The 16,584-nt window shown below is 42.1% G+C and overlaps 1 protein-coding gene across 1 annotated transcript in view; it reads left to right on the top strand.

Annotated features, from left to right (window-relative positions):
• The window catches only part of GLUD1 (glutamate dehydrogenase 1), a 37,071-nt gene that overhangs the window by 6,710 nt on the left and 13,777 nt on the right, over positions 1–16,584 (top strand). Inside the window, exons 2-5 of the mRNA XM_059397967.1 lie at positions 8,217–8,297; positions 8,821–8,876; positions 10,000–10,063; positions 14,403–14,497. Of these exons, the coding sequence (XP_059253950.1) occupies positions 8,217–8,297; positions 8,821–8,876; positions 10,000–10,063; positions 14,403–14,497 (296 nt within the window). The remainder of the gene's footprint in view (positions 1–8,216; positions 8,298–8,820; positions 8,877–9,999; positions 10,064–14,402; positions 14,498–16,584) is intronic.

Raw genomic sequence — 16,584 nt, 5'->3', positions numbered from 1 at the left:
GTCATGAATTGCTATTTCTCTGGATTATTCTTGGCTAGAGAAAAATGTGAAAGATGACCCAAATGAAAATTATAAAGGTTGTCAGTAGTGTGACTCCTTTTGCCATATATCATCGTCATAAATACATGGACATGGGCCTTTAAAAAAAAAAAGAAGCATTTTGTACATTTGAGCCTTAGGATGTACATGGACTCCTTGTTGTTTTTAATCCCTTTTACCATAAGAAAAACCACAAGGGAATAGTAGTCAAGGGTGGAAGTCCCCGTATTGGGGGTTTACTGAATAAGGACTATGTTCATTATGAGCTATAGATGATATTCCAGATAAATCAATTTTTCCATTATGTGTTAGTTTTCCCTGCAGGCAAGAGCTTTAAACGTTATGCTTAATTAAGGAGCATTCCTTAACTCCTGGGGATTTCTGATAGTTCACCTGTTCATTACAGGCATTTTAATCCCTGCTCTGTCAGGTATGGTGCTCTTTCTGGGGGAACTATCCATAAGAAAGCTTTAACAAAACAAAGCTCATTTTTTTTTTTCTCAGTGTCTTTTCATTGATTTCCTCAGAATAGAACAGAATCCCAAATCTCCTACGGTATCTGTGGCATTCTCCTTTTGTTTTTAGCTCAGTATTCTGTTTCTGCATTTTCCTTTCCCAGAACTAGTCAGTAAATGACACAGTTGGGAACACTCAACAGTGCATTGCTACAGTAGGAGTTAAAAGAATATACCAGGGAATGACCCTCTTGATCTGTAAGCAGGGAGGGCTGGATAGGATTTGGATGGGGGAAAGATGATTTTAGATAAAGAGAAATAGAGGGGGTAACTGATTAAGCCCAGGTAAGAGGCAGGACCATGTGATGGGGTCATAGGGACAACCTGTGTGTGTGTGTCAATAGGGGAAAGCCAGGGTTCATGGCATGATGAATACTTTTTTGGTCTCTGTCCCTAGTTCCTGACACACAGCTCCTAAAATCATTGTAATTTCCTGAGTGATAGAGATGCTGAGAGCCTCTTTTGTCCTAATATTTTGTCTTAACTCCAGTTCCTGACACAGAGCTCCTAAATCCCTTGGAATTTCCTGGGTTGATAGGAGCATCTTTTGTTTTAATGAGGCACCTCTTGGTGGGTTCCTGGATAGCTTCAGGATGGCAGCTGGCCACCAGAAAGATGAAGCCATGATGAGGAGCTTGGAACTTTAAGTCCCATCCCTTACCCTTCTCCATGGAGGTAAGAGGAGTTGGACATTGAGTTAATAGCCATCATGCCTATGTGAGGAAGCCTTCATAAAAATCCCAAACGACTAGATTTTGAGAGCTTTCTGGTATTCATCCATGTGCCAGGAGGATGGCACACCTGTGACACAGGGATGAAAGCTGCTCTCCTCAGGACCCTTATAATAAACCAGTGAACATGTGTAAAGTGTTCTCTTGAGTTCTGTGAGCCATTATAGGAAATTATCAAATCTGAGGAGGGAGTCATGGGAGCCCCAGTTTGTTACCAAGTTGGACAAAAGCCTGGGTACCCTGAGCATGCAATACTTGTGATGAAGATGAAGGCCAGTCTTGTGGGAATAAGCCCTTAATCTGTGGAGTCTGTGCTAACTCCATGTAGCCAGTGTCAGAACTTAAATTGTGTACAACAATCAGTTGGTGCCCACAGAGATTTGGAGAACTGGCTGTTGGTGTGGAAAACCCACACATTTGGTGTCAGAAGTGTACAAGCAGAAGAAACAGCTTTTTGGGTGGATAATAACTCTGGGAGGGCCCAGAAGGCTAGGCAGCAGAGGAACTGAGAATGAGATAAAGCCTCTATTTCTAGCCTGAGGCACCGTTAGGGAAAGGGGTGGTATCAGCTACCCGGAAAGTACAAGTAGGAAAAAGGGCTGGATTTTTAAATTAAAGGAGATTGGGTATAAAATGATCCTTAGGACAATTGGAAATACAGGCATATGTATTTTCTTGATCTTACTCTGGCAAAGTACAGTTACTGCCTGTGGTGCTTGTCTAGTCCGTGTCTTCTATCTCCCTCTAATTCTCTTCCTGCTCTTAACGATCCATCTCAAATATCACCTAGACTTATTCATTATTTATGTGAAACTGGATATCTGTAGTGTCAGTTCTTTACCTTTTGAACCTTTTTATAACAAGTTAGTTACCTTTATGTTTTCCTAAATGTCATCTGATTTTATATTCACCACTTTTACCCTGGCATCGTTTCCAAGACCTGTTTGGTGGGAAGCGGGGATTAAGTTTACTGATATTAGCAGAATAAGCAATCTGTGAAACCAGTGATCAAGATTCCCCCATCTGAATCCATAATCTTTCTTCCATCTATTGGGCAGTAAGTTCAATACTTAGTATAAGACAAAGCTGCACATTTAATAAACAGTACGTATTTAAATGCAGGGAAATGATTTCAGAGGATATGTATGCACACACTCTCTCCCTCTTAAATTGCTAAGAATGGTCACCCATAATAAGGAAAAGACAGGGTTTATGTAGTGATAGGGGAGATTTCAGTTTTTTCTGTGTTTAAGTTTGGATGAACATATGCATACGTGTTGAAACTTCTAAATGTTAATGAAAAGAAGAAGTGAAATGTTTTTCATTTCTCCAGCATCAGCTAAACATATGTTTCCCAGAACTTACAAAGTTTGTCTCTTCGAAACACTTAAAGATTTTGATAATGGTGTTTCCCTGCCGCCTTACACAGACAGGGACACTGTCATAGCAGTTAAAGGTATGACTTTCCTTTGCTCCCGAACAAAACTGCTCTCTGCAGTGCTGAAGGAATTTTTATCTGAGACTTCCCATATTTTCTGTGGTGGTTCCTCACTGCTGCTTGCCCTCCTCTCTTCATTTGTAATTAAGGTATGCCATTCTCTCGCATGTTAGAGATTATATTAGTATTAAGTGAGAAAAGAAGTGTTCTCAGGAATAAATGGAAAGAGGGTTAGTGCATGCATTTTATGAATTCTCGGCTCTTTTTGCTTTCCTATGAGTTCTGTGCTTGTGGTAGAACTCTTCAGAACCTCTCTGAAAAGAGATAGAATACAGTTGGAAATTGAACTCTTAATAAATCAAGCCCTATTAAAAGATCTTAGTGCAAGTAATTTTTAAAACCATTTGAGTTTTCGTGAATCTGTTCAGTTAATGATTCATCATTAAAAAAAACAATGTTGGCTCAGTTGCTAGGAGCTTTTTTGTCTGTTTTTGGTTTTGAGTCAGCTAGCGAAAGGAAAAAAAAATGAAGTTACTCAGTTGTGGTTTTCACCGAATCTTTTCTCAAAGTAAGGAGCCGGTGTGGTTTCTTCATCACTAGAGCAGCCTCAGCTAATTTTTGCTTTATGTTTTTTGTTTCTCCTAGAAAAATGTGCTGTATACCAATCATGAGACTCTTGAGGATGAAACTCTTTGGTCATTAAGTCAAAAGGCAGAGAAACGCTCTCTGTTGTGTAGTATGCAGATGTATGCCTGTTATTAATGTTCTTTTGAAACATCTGGATGCCCGTTAGCCTAAAATAACTGTATGATAGAGTTAATTACTCTTCAGAATGAAAGGTCTGATTTCAAAGCTGTGTCACCAACCGGTCCTCCAGGTTTGATAGATGATAAACCTTGTCATAGGTGCTATTTCTTCAGTTTCCTCCGGTGAACTAGAAGTTCAGCTTACTCTGTGGGCCAGTCAGAATGTGGTCCTTGATTTTTAGACCCTGTTTCTAATGACACATGTGTAATCACCCAGTTCCTGTTCTAGTTTGGCCAGCCATGGACTCCTGCTTTTCACTGCACGTGTTCACCTCCAGCGTGACACCTGTCAGTGCTGTGTTCAGAGACCCAGTTGGCCTCCTCCTGAACCCCAGTAGTGCGGATGGCAGCACAGGCTACCAGGTAGTGCTGGAGGACTTCAGAAAAGAAAAAAGTCTGGATTTGCTTTTCTCAGTTCCTGGAATAAAACTTGGGGTCCTTCTAGTTTCTATCCTTGTGCCCGCATCTAGTCCCCGCCTGTCCCGACTCACCTTTAGCCTTCTCTTGCCATACTACCCATCCCACAGGAAAGACGGAAAAGTGTGGTTTTAGAAAAAGTAAAAATATCAGACTGCACCTAAGAACCTTGTTTCATTTTGGTTTAAAACATTTTAAGCTTTCCTGGTTTTCGTGTGTGTGTATGTGTGTGTATTACCTGTTATTTGGCTTTACTGAACAACTTTGTCTTCGAATTCTTTATTTTTGACACACTGGAGGCATTCAGAAATGCTCTGTTTTCCCCTTTCAGAACTTCGAAGCATAACATGTGGTGACTGTCCTAACTTGGGGTAGTGAGTGTCACATCAAGTATATGTCTGTCACATCTTGGTCCCTCACTCACCCCACTTGTGTTGGTATCTCATAACTGACTGGCTTTGTATACAGTAAAGAGCGACTTCTTTTTTGCCCTCATATTCTTAATATCCAATAGGATGTGGGTAAGAATTTTTAGGTGACAGTATATTTTTAGTAATTACCTTTGGTTTCCAGTCCCATGAGAAGAAAAGCAAGTGTAGCTTTCCCTTAGATGTGGATGAACTCTCTGTTCTGATGCCTGTTTTTGTCTCAAGTATTGGTACAGTATAGAGTATTTTTATGGCTCTACTGGAGAGTTTTTTCCAGACTAACAGTTTAAGTAACCCTGTGTTAATGTGTCTGCCAGCTTCCAGAAGTCAAAACATTTGTGTATCAACTGATTAATTAGAAAGCTGAAAGGAAAACCTGTGTTTTCTTTAGCCCAGCAGTGCCATGTGTGTTGGTTCCAGGGTCCACCTTTGCCCCCACCTTCATCTGCTCCAGGGCTTATCCCCCTGATTCTTCTGCTCCTGCCTCAGTTCACTGGACTCCTTCAGGGGTTCATAGCCTGCCAGAATAGGCTGGTGTGAAAGGTAGTCTATCTAACTGCTGCTCTTCCCTGGCGTGTAGCTGAGCTCTGACTGGGTGTGGCTCGGAAAGAAAATTTTACTTTACAAACAAGAATTCCTGGGTTCTGTCCAAGCAGAAACATGTTTTTTGTTATACATGTACAGTTTCTGACTCATATCATTCCAGGACTTCTGCAGTAAAATAGACATTTTGTTTACAGTATTTCGTACAAGCCGGAGTCCAGTGTCTAGAATATTAGGATTGCTCTCAGATTTGTGAATGTTACTCTTTCAAGCTGTTTTCAGTTTCCCACCAAATGTATTAGTTAAAAACACTGGATAAGGGACAATAGCTTTCCCCCCTCCCTTAAGAAAGCAAGGAAAGTGGTAACTACACTGTGAGCACAGTATAATGTATAGACTTTTCTAGTCTCTCTGGTGTGATATACCTGAAACTAAGGTGTTTTTTCTTTTCTTTTTTTTTTTTTTTTTTAAGATTTTATTTATTTATTTGACAGACAGCCATCACAAGTAGGCAGAGAGGCAGGCAGAGAGAGAGAGATGAGGATACAGGCTCCCCACTGAGCAGAGAGCCCAAAGCAGGGCTCAATCCCAGGACCCCTGGGATCATGACCTGAGCTGAAGGCAGAGGCTTTAACCCACTGAGCTACCCAGGCGCCCCAGTGATTTTCTTTTAAAGAAAGCAAGGGAAATTAAATAACTGAGCAACCACTTCCATGGGCTCTAAAAAAAACAGTGAAAAAAGTGCTTTGTGTGTAATATAAATACTAACTCTTCATAGCAGACTGTTTTTTCTACCTTCATGAATTTATCTTGAGAAGTAATGAAATCAAGTTTTATTAAGTTGTTTAAGCTCCTGTCAATTTAGACTTTTTAAAACCTAAATTTCTTGATCTGCCACCACACGGTAATACTTCCTGTAGCAGTGATAATGGCCAAGATTGAAGCTATGGCCACACGCAGGTACTGTCCTGTGCAGGCTTGATTCGAACCATGAGCGCTATGTCCCTGTTCCTCAGGTAAGCAGGCGCAGGCCACAGCATTTACTGCTTCAGGAGACTCAGCTTGGTTAGGAAGTAAGTGCCCAGGTCTCTGGCCTAGCAAGGTTTCCACTGAGTTATGTGCATGATACACAGTAACAGTTTTATTGGTTTTAAAAACACATTGTGGTGTTTGAGCAAGATTTTTTTTTTTTTGGTCTGGAGTACATTTTAGGACCTGGTACTTCTGCCTCTTTCTAGTTTCTAGCCCTTTGGTAATACACGCAGACACTGCTGGTGAATTGTTTAGAAATTACAGGCATGTCAGAATTTTTAGTGACGATGGCCTTTCTGTCTTAACACCTTAGTCAAGAAATACTCACGTATATACACGTATTTGAGCACCTAATACATACTTGCCATTTTCTGTGTTAGGTACTAAGAATTAAAGCAGTGAACAAGATAAAGTCTGTTCTCATGGTGCTGCTAGCCTTCCAGGTGGGGAACCCAAGACTGTAAACAATATATATAATGTAAAGTCAGTGGTAAAACATTAAATAAGGTAGAGGGGAATAGAGAGTGGAATAGTAAGGTGGTCAGGAAGGGCCTCTTGGAGTGAAGCCAGTTTTAATAGAGGCCTGAAGAAAATAAGAAAGCAAGCTCTGTAGCAACAGATAGCGGCTAGATCCTTTTCTTTTTCTTTGTTTACAATTCCTTCCTTCCTTCCTTCCTTCCAAAGATTTTATTTTTTTATTTGACACAAAGGGGGAGGGAGCTAGCACAAGCAAGGGGAGCGGTAGGCAGAGGGAGAAGCAGGCTGCCTCCTGAGCAAGGAGCCTGAAGTGGGGCTCCATCCCAGGACCCTGAGATCACGATCCAAGCCAAAGGCAGCCACTTAATCGACTGAGCCACCCAGGTGCCCCCACCACTAGATCTTCTTTTAAAAATTGTTATATCTCATCTAAAATTCACTAACATAAATTTGTTCCCAGATAATCTGAGAACCCATTATATGTAAGATCTCTTCTTACAGCTCACTTTTCTAAATGTAATCATTTTATTTTTCTAATAAGCCAGAGAAATGTGTTCGGGTTTAGAATTTGCCCTTTTGATAGCATATACAACAGATAAAATTCTCTTAAGCTGTATCATTTGTGTTTAGATGGATATTTTCTGAAATACATAAGAAGCCAGCTTTTAAAAGTGATTAGGGAAGTTTTCTCAAACTGCTAGTTTATGAAATATTGTATATTTCTATCTAAAAAGCTTTTATTCCCAAAATTCTTCTTTAAGAGATTATCCCTGAGGTCCCCCATTACTATATCTCTCAGTGGAAGTTGTACCCAGCTTCATTCAGATCCTTCGTCGCTCAAAAACACAGTGCTCACGAGCCCCAAGTAGCATGCAAACATCAACCTCACTCTGGCCTTCTTCCTTGGGGTTGAGAAACAGTGATCAACAGAGGATGAAAGGTGGCTTCATGCTACACATCTCAGGAGCATGAGTGACCAGGATCCCCAAAACCAAAGTAGTGGGCATACTCCGTCTCTGTGTCCCTTCTACCAAACACCTGATCACTCCCAAGTACAGGGACATGAAGACACAGTTCCCTGTCGCTTGGCCTCCTCCCATCCTTGCAGAAAGAGCAGAGGGAATTGCTGAGAAAGGTCTGTCAGCTTCTTATCTCTTGGATGACAAGCTAGCAGTGAGTGAAACGAGGAAGAGGTAAGGATCTCCTACCCTTGTCTGAAGCCAGAACTAGACAACCTGATCTAAGTTGAATCTGTTGGATCTGTTGACTATCCATTTGCTTATATTTATCTGCTCTCAGAAAGAAAACATTTTTTAACTCCTTGCCACCAAATCACCTAAGCCAAATAGTAAAAGAATAAATGACTTTGCTGAATTAGTTGCCTTCTTAAGAGCATTGGAAACATTGATTTGTAGGTAGTTTTTGTCTTGTGAAGTCCCACTGCGCTGTAAGCCCCTCAAGGACAGGACTGTGGCTCATCTGTTCATCTCCGGGAGCACTGCTTGATGCTCTTACCACTCCTACCAGAATGCAAACACTGTATTCCCTCGCCAGTCTTACTCCCTTAACTATCAGAATACTTAAAAATCCAGTTTCATACTCATCTGTAGCCCTTGCTAGGTGTCTCATTAGCAGGTTTTCCTTGACTTTGTATCACAAGCTACTCTAAGTGTTCTTGGAAGTAACCAGGGAATGAAATGGAGGAAGTGTGGACATTTTTCAGCTTCTGGCACTTCTTTTCACCAGCCAAAGGACGTTCTGAATCCATCCCCTTCTTTCTTGCCCCACAGGGATTCGTTATAGCATGGATGTGAGTGTGGATGAGGTGAAAGCTCTGGCCTCGCTGATGACCTACAAGTGTGCGGTGGTCGGTAAGTGATCCCCTTTGCTGCTGCTGGATAACGCTTTGCTGAAATGCATCTACACACCAGGTTACTTTTAGGGGGTTATTTAAGTTGCACCATTTAATGCTTATATCATTTTTCAGTTAGTCTTAATTAAGATGTAGTCTCTTTTTTTTTAATGGAAAACTTTTTATAGAAACAAATTGAATTTTCTGTAAGTGTAGATCTTTTTTAAAAATCCCTTTCCATGCTCAGTAAATAAAACCAAATCATGGTAGAAGGAAAATAAATTTTTTCTTTTAGAAGTAGTAAATAAAGCACAGTGAATAAAAAGGCATCATAACTTGCCCAGCCTTATCATTTCTGTTCCACTAGAATTTTAGTTCAAATACATTTTAAGAGATCAGTGTGGGTTTAGATCTTGAATTTTCTAAAGTTCAAGCTTGAAGTGTCATATTTGAATTATTGTAATACTGCATAGTGCTTTCTGCCTCTTGACTTTTTTTTTTGTCCTTTGTATGGAATAGCAACTTGCAGCCTTCTCTTTCAGATGTGCCATTTGGGGGTGCCAAGGCTGGTGTTAAGATCAATCCCAAGAACTATACTGTAAGTGTCAAAATGATACTTGTCCACATGGACACTCACAAAGGATTTGAAATTACAGGGTTTCTGTGTGTCCCCCATACCATTGAGATTAATGACCCCTGTTGCTTTTTAAAGGAATGGAAAAACAAGTAAATAATTAACTCATTGAGTGTGGTGCCATGTAAAGGTCACCTGCTTAACATCAATGTCCTCTTTCATTTTTACACTTGGTTAAAAGGTAATTAATACCTTCATATTCTTAGGCATTTATATCCATGTCATATATTCTACAGTATAAATATAATATGCTCTGTGTACATTTAACATGTTGCTATGATCTGTGGGTGTTTTGGGGAGGGGGTGTTTTGTTTTAATTTTATTTATTTAAGAGAGAGATTGAGAGAAGGAACGAGGGCAGGGGCATATTCCCTGCTGAGCAGGGAGCCTGACATGAGATCCATCTCGGGACCCGGGGATCATGACCTGAGCCAAAGCCACTTAACCAACTTGAGCCCCCCAGGCCTCCTGATCTGAGATGTTTATATTGGGATCTCAAGGTCTAGTGACAGATGCCTTAATTTAGTAAAAATCTTACCATTTTTCCTATCAATTCCCAAATTAATTTAAGCTGGCTGTTATATACCATTGGGATTGCTTGTAGGGTGCTGTATTAATACAAAAAGAACAGAAACTGGGATTTGAGCCCCAGTTCTACTATCAGATATTTGTATAACCTAATTTCTGATCTGTCATTTTCTTTTCTTTGAAATGGAGATGCCAGCTTTATGAGTTAGAAGGATTACTACACAAGATGTATGAAAATGTCCTGGGATGCCTGGGTGGCTCAGTGGGTTAAGCCACTGCCTTAGGCTCAGGTGGTGATCCCAGGGTCCTAGGATTCAGTCCCGCATTGGGTTCCTTGCTCAGTAGAGAAGCTGCTTCTCTCTACCTCTTCCTGCCTCTCTGCCTGCTTGTGCTTTTTCTCTCTCTGACAAATAAATAAATAAAATCTTTTAAAAAATGAGATACATGAAAATGTTCTATAAACAGAAAATATGATGCAACTATTACGTATCTCCACTAGTGGTTTTCTGTGAGAAACATTTGTTTCATTGTTGTTTCGTTTTCATTTTTTCCTTTATAGGATAATGAGTTGGAAAAGATCACAAGGAGATTTACCATGGAGCTGGCGAAGAAGGGCTTTATTGGTATGTGTTACCTTGTAGGCACATCTAACTCCTACAAGGAACATCTAACTCCTGTGTTTGTATGTACCTGGGTAGAACTGCCCCTTTTTTTTTGAGAAATGGGGCTCTGTGATAACTGTGGTGGGCGCACACAGGTCTGGTTTTGATGCATCTCTACAAGGCAAGTTCAGGTTCTTGGTACGCAGTGTGGACACCAGGGGGCCGCTGCTACCTTGGCTGCCTGTACAGTCACTGTTGGGATGACCAGAAAGATTTAGGAACTAAGTAATGCCTGTATAATAAACATTTTCTAATGTGTAAGAAGCACTTTTATGATCGTAATCCTGTTGTGAAAGCAGTGAGAAATCGGATACCTTTGGGGATTGGGAGCCAAAAGCTGAAAGCCGGCTGCCCCTTCAGAGAGTGAGCAGAGGCTAGGAGGTGAGGGGCTCCCACAGTGGCTCACTCTGCCGGCACTGGCTTGTTTAGAGGGTTCCCCGGGACTCCTGATGCTTGTCACCAGGCCCTTTGGCCAAAGACTAGATTTCTGACGGTGCTGATCTTCTTTGGCTTGCTGTTTTTGTATCATACTGTCATCTGTGTCCTGTGGTTTTTGTGTGGGATGGCGATATTCTTTGCTATGATGTATGACTATTCATCATTTACTCTTTAATTTTTCAAGCAAATTAAGTCTGTATTTCTTCTGTTGTGCTAGAAGAATCCTAATTTGTTTTAATAACATAAAAGTATTTAACAGAATGTTTGCCCTTGTAACAAAAACTGACTAATAAGAAGGAAAATCTGCTTTTTCTGTTTTGCTGCCCCTGTGTTTTCTTTCCAAGAATGCCCCTTTCTCAGCACTGCTGTGAACTTGTCCTGTCACTGAGCTGGGGAAACACAGGGGGAGGTAACTACCTTCCTTACGGAAATGCCTCCTGCTTCCCAGATTTGGTGAACTACTGTCATGTTCAGCCTTTTGACAGCCTTCATAATTTTTGTATTGTATTTCGTCTTAGCTTAAATGCAATGTCTTTCGTAGTCTTAAGTGGTTGCAGACTTTATTTGTTAGTATTTACTGCCCATATATAGACGATAAGCAGCTTCATTTTCTCTGTATTGACAAATACTTTAGGATTCCCAAGGTTAAAAGTGATTGATCAAAACAATGAAAGCTTAAATCCTGCAATTTGACTTCTTTTCTGAAGCAAAAAAAGCCTCATTGACTCACAATGCCGCTAACCTGATGGCTGGGCTCAGAAGGCTTTTTAGCATTGGGGGGAAGGGGGAAGAATTGTCTCTCTCCCTCCAGGGCACAGAACTGGTCCTAACAAACCTCTGGAACTGAGGTCTTTGCTTCCTTATTTTGGGACTTCTCTGTCCATGGAGTTTGAGTGTGCATTCCACCTGGCTCTGAGTCCTAGCCCTGTCCCGTCAGCTGGACAGTTGATAGGGAATGCAATGGGTTTGCAGACCCGTCAGAGGACTGTTCCAGTCCCTGAACACTGAGGGCCCTTCCAGTTGTTTCCCGCTCCTTCCATTACCTTCAGTGATGGTCTGTAGTTCAGCTCACACATCCTACACGACTTGTTACATTTACTCATAAGTACTTTTTTTATGCTATTTTAAGGGATAGCGGTCTACAATATTCTTTTTTGTGAGGCCCTTAACATCAGAATACTGGCCTCAGAGAATGAGTTAGCAAGTGTTCTTTCCACTTGTATCTTTTTTTTTTCTTTTTAGGTTTGTTAAAGTTTAGTGTTAATTCTATAGCATGAGTTTAGATACCACCTGTGTACGCTGTGAAGGTCCCTCACATTAACCAGTGTGTCCATCTTTCTAGCCCCACCCACATCTCAGTGCACCAGAACTGGCCTTTAGCTCCGCCCTGTGCTCACTTTCTGTTAAAGCAGCTGTGCTCTTTGCCGGTTTTTTATCTTTTTGTATACTGTTGTGGGATTGAAGGATGGCATTTTAGTTTTCCTGAGGTTAGGTAACCTGTTACAAAGTATGGACTTTCAGACCTGTTCTCTGCAAGGTATTTGAGAATTTGTCTGTAATTCAGGATTTACTTAGAATCTGAGCATCCCTGGATTTTGTGTGGAGTAGAAAACTCAAAAGCCTAATATTTCGGCTTTTGGTAGGAAGAGCTGTCTCACCTTAGGCTGTCTAGATGAATCGAGGTTTTTAAGAAGCAGTTTATTGTGGTACATTTCCAGGTTACAGACTGTAACTTGCCCCTTGCCAGTAGGCCTTCTCCAGTTGGAATTGGGATTTGTCCCAACAAGCTTTGTTTTGTTTTGTTTAATTTTATTTTACTTTTTAAGATTTTATTTATTTGTTTGACAGAGATCACACGTAGGCAGAGAGGCAAGGCAGAGAGAGGGGAAAGCAGGCTCCCCACGGAGCAGAGAGCCTGACCCTGAGATCCTGACCCAAGCCAAGGCAGAGGCTCAACCCATTGAGCGACCCAGGCGTCCTGCAACAGCTTACTTGTCACTTGATATTGATAAAAAGAAAAAAAAGAAAACTTTTGTAGATGCCTCTAGAAGGATTCAGAAGCAATTTCATTTATACCTTGGAAGAAAAGCAGTATGATCAAACAAATCTTTATGAACATCCTTGAAGTCTGTTGCTCTCAGAGAATGGACACTGAACAAATGGAAATAGTAGAGCCCTTTTGTCAAAGGGGGAGGCCAGGGTGGAGCACTACCTCTTCCAGGTAGAGTTATATGGGGGGAGAGTAGTTTGAGGAAGTTAGATTTCATGAGATTTAGAAGCTGCCTAAGGGGAAGTGTGCTCGGGTGCAGGAGAATGACAGATTGGCTGGGGGCAGGACAGGAGGGTGAAAAGCAAGCTGACCATTTCCAAGTTATTGTAGACAGGTTATGTATCCATTGCATCACAGTGGGCAGTGTAAGAAAATACTAAAACATACCTTCCTCTGGGTGCCTGGGTAGCTCCATTGGTTAAGCTTCTGTTGGTTAAGCTTCTGCCAGCAGCTGTTGGCATGGTCCCTCTCCGTGTTGAGTCTGCTTCTCCCTCTGCTTGTGCTCTTTTTCTTATGCTTGGTCTCTATCTGTCAAATAAGTAAAATCTTTTTAAAAATAAAATAAAATGTACCTTGTTCAGTTGGTTAAAAAGTGAAAAATACAGAACTCGAGTGCAGGCCTTAGAACTTTCTTTGGAAGACTTCATAGCTGAACCATTTTTCAAATTGTATTTTCTGTTTATAAAGGTAATGAGTTTGTATTAGACAACTAAAACAATTATAGAAAGTTATAAACAAGGCTGGTAATGGAAACATAGTGAGCAAGTGTGAGGTAAGCTAAGCGTATCCTTCCAAACCTGTGCCGGCCATACTGTATATACACATGGAAACAGATGCATAGATACTGTACAGAGATGTAGCTAGAGAGAAAGAAAGAATGTTACATAAATGGGAACACATTCTACATACTATACAAAAGCTGCTTTTTTTCCCCTCACACAATGTGTTTTGGTGAGGGTTGCAAGCTTTTTAATGGGTGCGTAATATTTCTTTATGTTGATACAGCATGTTTTATTTAATTGACCCACCAAGTAACAAAGGTGTTTTGCTTTTTACTGTTCTGATGGGGGTATTTCTGTGTATTTCTTGACAGATGAGAGGGGGCATAACCTCACACATTTTTACCTGAGATCTCAGGCTGGCTGTCAGTGTTAGTGCTGTCCCTGGCATTTGTTGTTGGACTAATTTCTCTTATCCTCAACCTTTCTAATTTGCTATGATCTGAGGAATTCAGAGCCGAGGGCTGGAATATATGTACATAGAGTAAGCTTTGATGAACAGGTCAAAACACGAGTGAAAGTATTATGGGGCTTACCATAATTGCTTCAGCAGTGTGTGTGTTTTCTTTTTCTCCCTGGCGGGGAGGGCTTGCACCCCCAATTAAGTAGTATGTCTCTGTGCTGTCTCATAACAGACACTCCCTAACCACAGCAGTCATCCTTGTATAGGGCAAGATGGTACTGTTCTCTCTAATTGCAGTTCACTGAGCTGAGGTCAAGGGGAGTACACTGATCTGCTTACTCTCACGTAGTCCAAAGTCCAGCAGAGTGGCTTATGTGTCTCACGCAGAGCTAACTTCCAAAGAGAGCAAGGAAACACCAGATGGAGAAATTGCCATGTAACATTGCATGTGTATAAGTTTTGTAGTGAGATGTTTAATGAGTATTTCTATGGCTTCAAGTAGTTACCCAGATGAAACCTCAAGTTTTCTAACCATGGTAGCCTTGTTATGGTAGAAAATTACAAGGATCGGTGTGTTTGAGATGAGTGGACCTTAAAAGCTGGTACAGTGCCTTTTCCTTGTGCCCCCAGGTCCTGGCATTGATGTGCCTGCCCCAGACATGAGCACGGGTGAGCGGGAGATGTCCTGGATTGCGGACACCTACGCCAGCACCATAGGGCACTATGTGAGTACCCTGAGGGCCCCACTGGCTATCTGTAAGAAGTAACAAGCTGATGGTGTGTGGATGGAGAGAATTCACTGGGCTTTTCTCCCCTTCGGTTGTATCTTGATTTGGATATTCTTTTACTTCTAGCTCTCTTGCCATAAACCATAAATGTAGTGAACATGGACTGGGCTTTCATTTACATGCTGCCCTGTCCTGAAAGCTGGGGATGGGACCTCAGAAACAATCACCTACTAGGCAGGGCAGGACATGGTATAAGACGCTAGAAGGGAAATAAGCATTCATTTCTGATTTCCCTCAGAGCTTTCATTTAAAGAGGAATTTGGACACATAAACCCATAGAAGGTCAGGAGATGGGATAATACAAGGATGCGGTTACTTCTCTGAAAGAAGGCTTCCTGGATGAGGTATCCGGGCTAGACCTGGAAAATGGGTAGGATTTAAACACGGACATTGTTGGGGGGAGCATCGGGGGTAGGAAGAGAAACAGTAGAGCTCAGGTTATCTGGAGATGAGGCTTATTTTGAAGCATAATAGAAGAGTGAAGAAGTAATTGAACCAAGACAAAAATACTCAAGCCCTAGTTTTTTGTTTTGTTGGCTAGTCAGAGGGGAGGCTCTGGGGCTGACTCTTTTTAAGGGAGACTGAGCTGGTGGTGTTAGGCTGCACTGGAGCCCAGGGGCTGTGGGGGCTGGGGAGAAGCGCAGGTGTACGATAGACCCCTGAAGTGGGGGCCTGTTACCAAGGAAGAGAACCAGGAGGACTTGAGTCTGGAGGACTGAGCAGAAGTGGTACTGCTAATACAGAACACAAGAAGGAAAGCTACTTTGCGTTCTTGAAACGGATGGAACCTTGAAAACCATGCAAGGAGCAGGAAGAGAAAGGGAACTGAAAAGTTTTCCCTGAAAACTTAAAAATATATACATGCCAAACAAGCAAAGTATTCAGTGCATTTGGAATAAATGGGAGCAGAGGGATTTCTGATGCTGGGACAAGGCGTCACAGGGCCTGGCCAGGCCTTCCCAGGTAGATCAGAAAAGGCCTCCGTGAAGGAGTAAGCTTCCGGTCTGCACTCGGAATGACAAATAGGATCCACTGGAGAAGGGGTGGGGGTGCGAATGTTGGAGGCAGAAGAAACCACTGGTTTAAATTCTGGAGTTCAGAAGAGGTGAACTTGAGATTGAGGGAAGACTGTGATAGCCAGCGTGGAAAGCGGGAGAGTAGAGCCTAAGAGGCCAGTTGGGGAGTGTCGGACCACATCATCACTTCTGAGTGACAGCAACGACTTTGGTCTTTGTCCTGAAAACAGAGGGAAGCTGGTAGGGTGCTAACTAAAAGCAGGCAGGCGGCATTTTGAACTTGACTCTGTGTGCAGCACAGAATGGGATTGTTGGGGGCAGGAGACCATACAGGAGTCCCAAAGGGAAGGGAAACTGGCCTCCCCTGGAGCTGGAGAGAAATGGCCAAATGGAAGAGTGATTTAGAGGGAAGGCAATCAGTTGCAGAACGGGAAGCACTGAGCTCCGCATGGTGATGTCAGGGCGGGGGGCCGGGGGGTTCTGCTAAGAGACAAGTTTAGCAACAACTAGAGCCTCTAGTTTGATTGGAGCCGGGCTGCAAGGAAGGAAATAGGGCATGAAGAGTAGACTTCACTGAGAAAAATGGCGCTGGACAGCAGAGCGGGAACGTGAAAGGTGGCTGTTGCCCAAAGAGAAAGGTTATTGTTGTTGATGATATTGGCAAGTTGACTGCGGGCCCCAGATTCAGCCATGCAAGAGACAGTACGAGAACGATAACAGAAGAGTTAGCAGAGTCGTCCAAGGGAATAAAGGCCTCATGAATTTTCCTTTAAAGGCCCCCTAGAGGAGGGGCGCCTGGGTGGCACATTCACTGAAGCATCTGACTGTTGGTTTCAGCTCAGGCCATGATCTCAGGGTCTTAAGATCAAGCCCCACATCACACTCTAGGCCCAATGCCAAGTCTGCTTGAGATTCTTTCTCTCTCAAGTAAATAAATAAAACCTTTTTTTAAAAGGTAGGGGGAGGCCCTAGTGGAAAGATGAGACTTGGAGAAGAGGAGAACTGTTC

This window comes from Mustela nigripes, chromosome 4, assembly GCF_022355385.1.
Source record: "Mustela nigripes isolate SB6536 chromosome 4, MUSNIG.SB6536, whole genome shotgun sequence".
NCBI lineage: Eukaryota > Metazoa > Chordata > Mammalia > Carnivora > Mustelidae > Mustela > Mustela nigripes.
The sequence above is the reverse complement of the archived record's forward strand: the minus strand, read 5'-3'. Positions and strand labels throughout refer to the sequence as shown.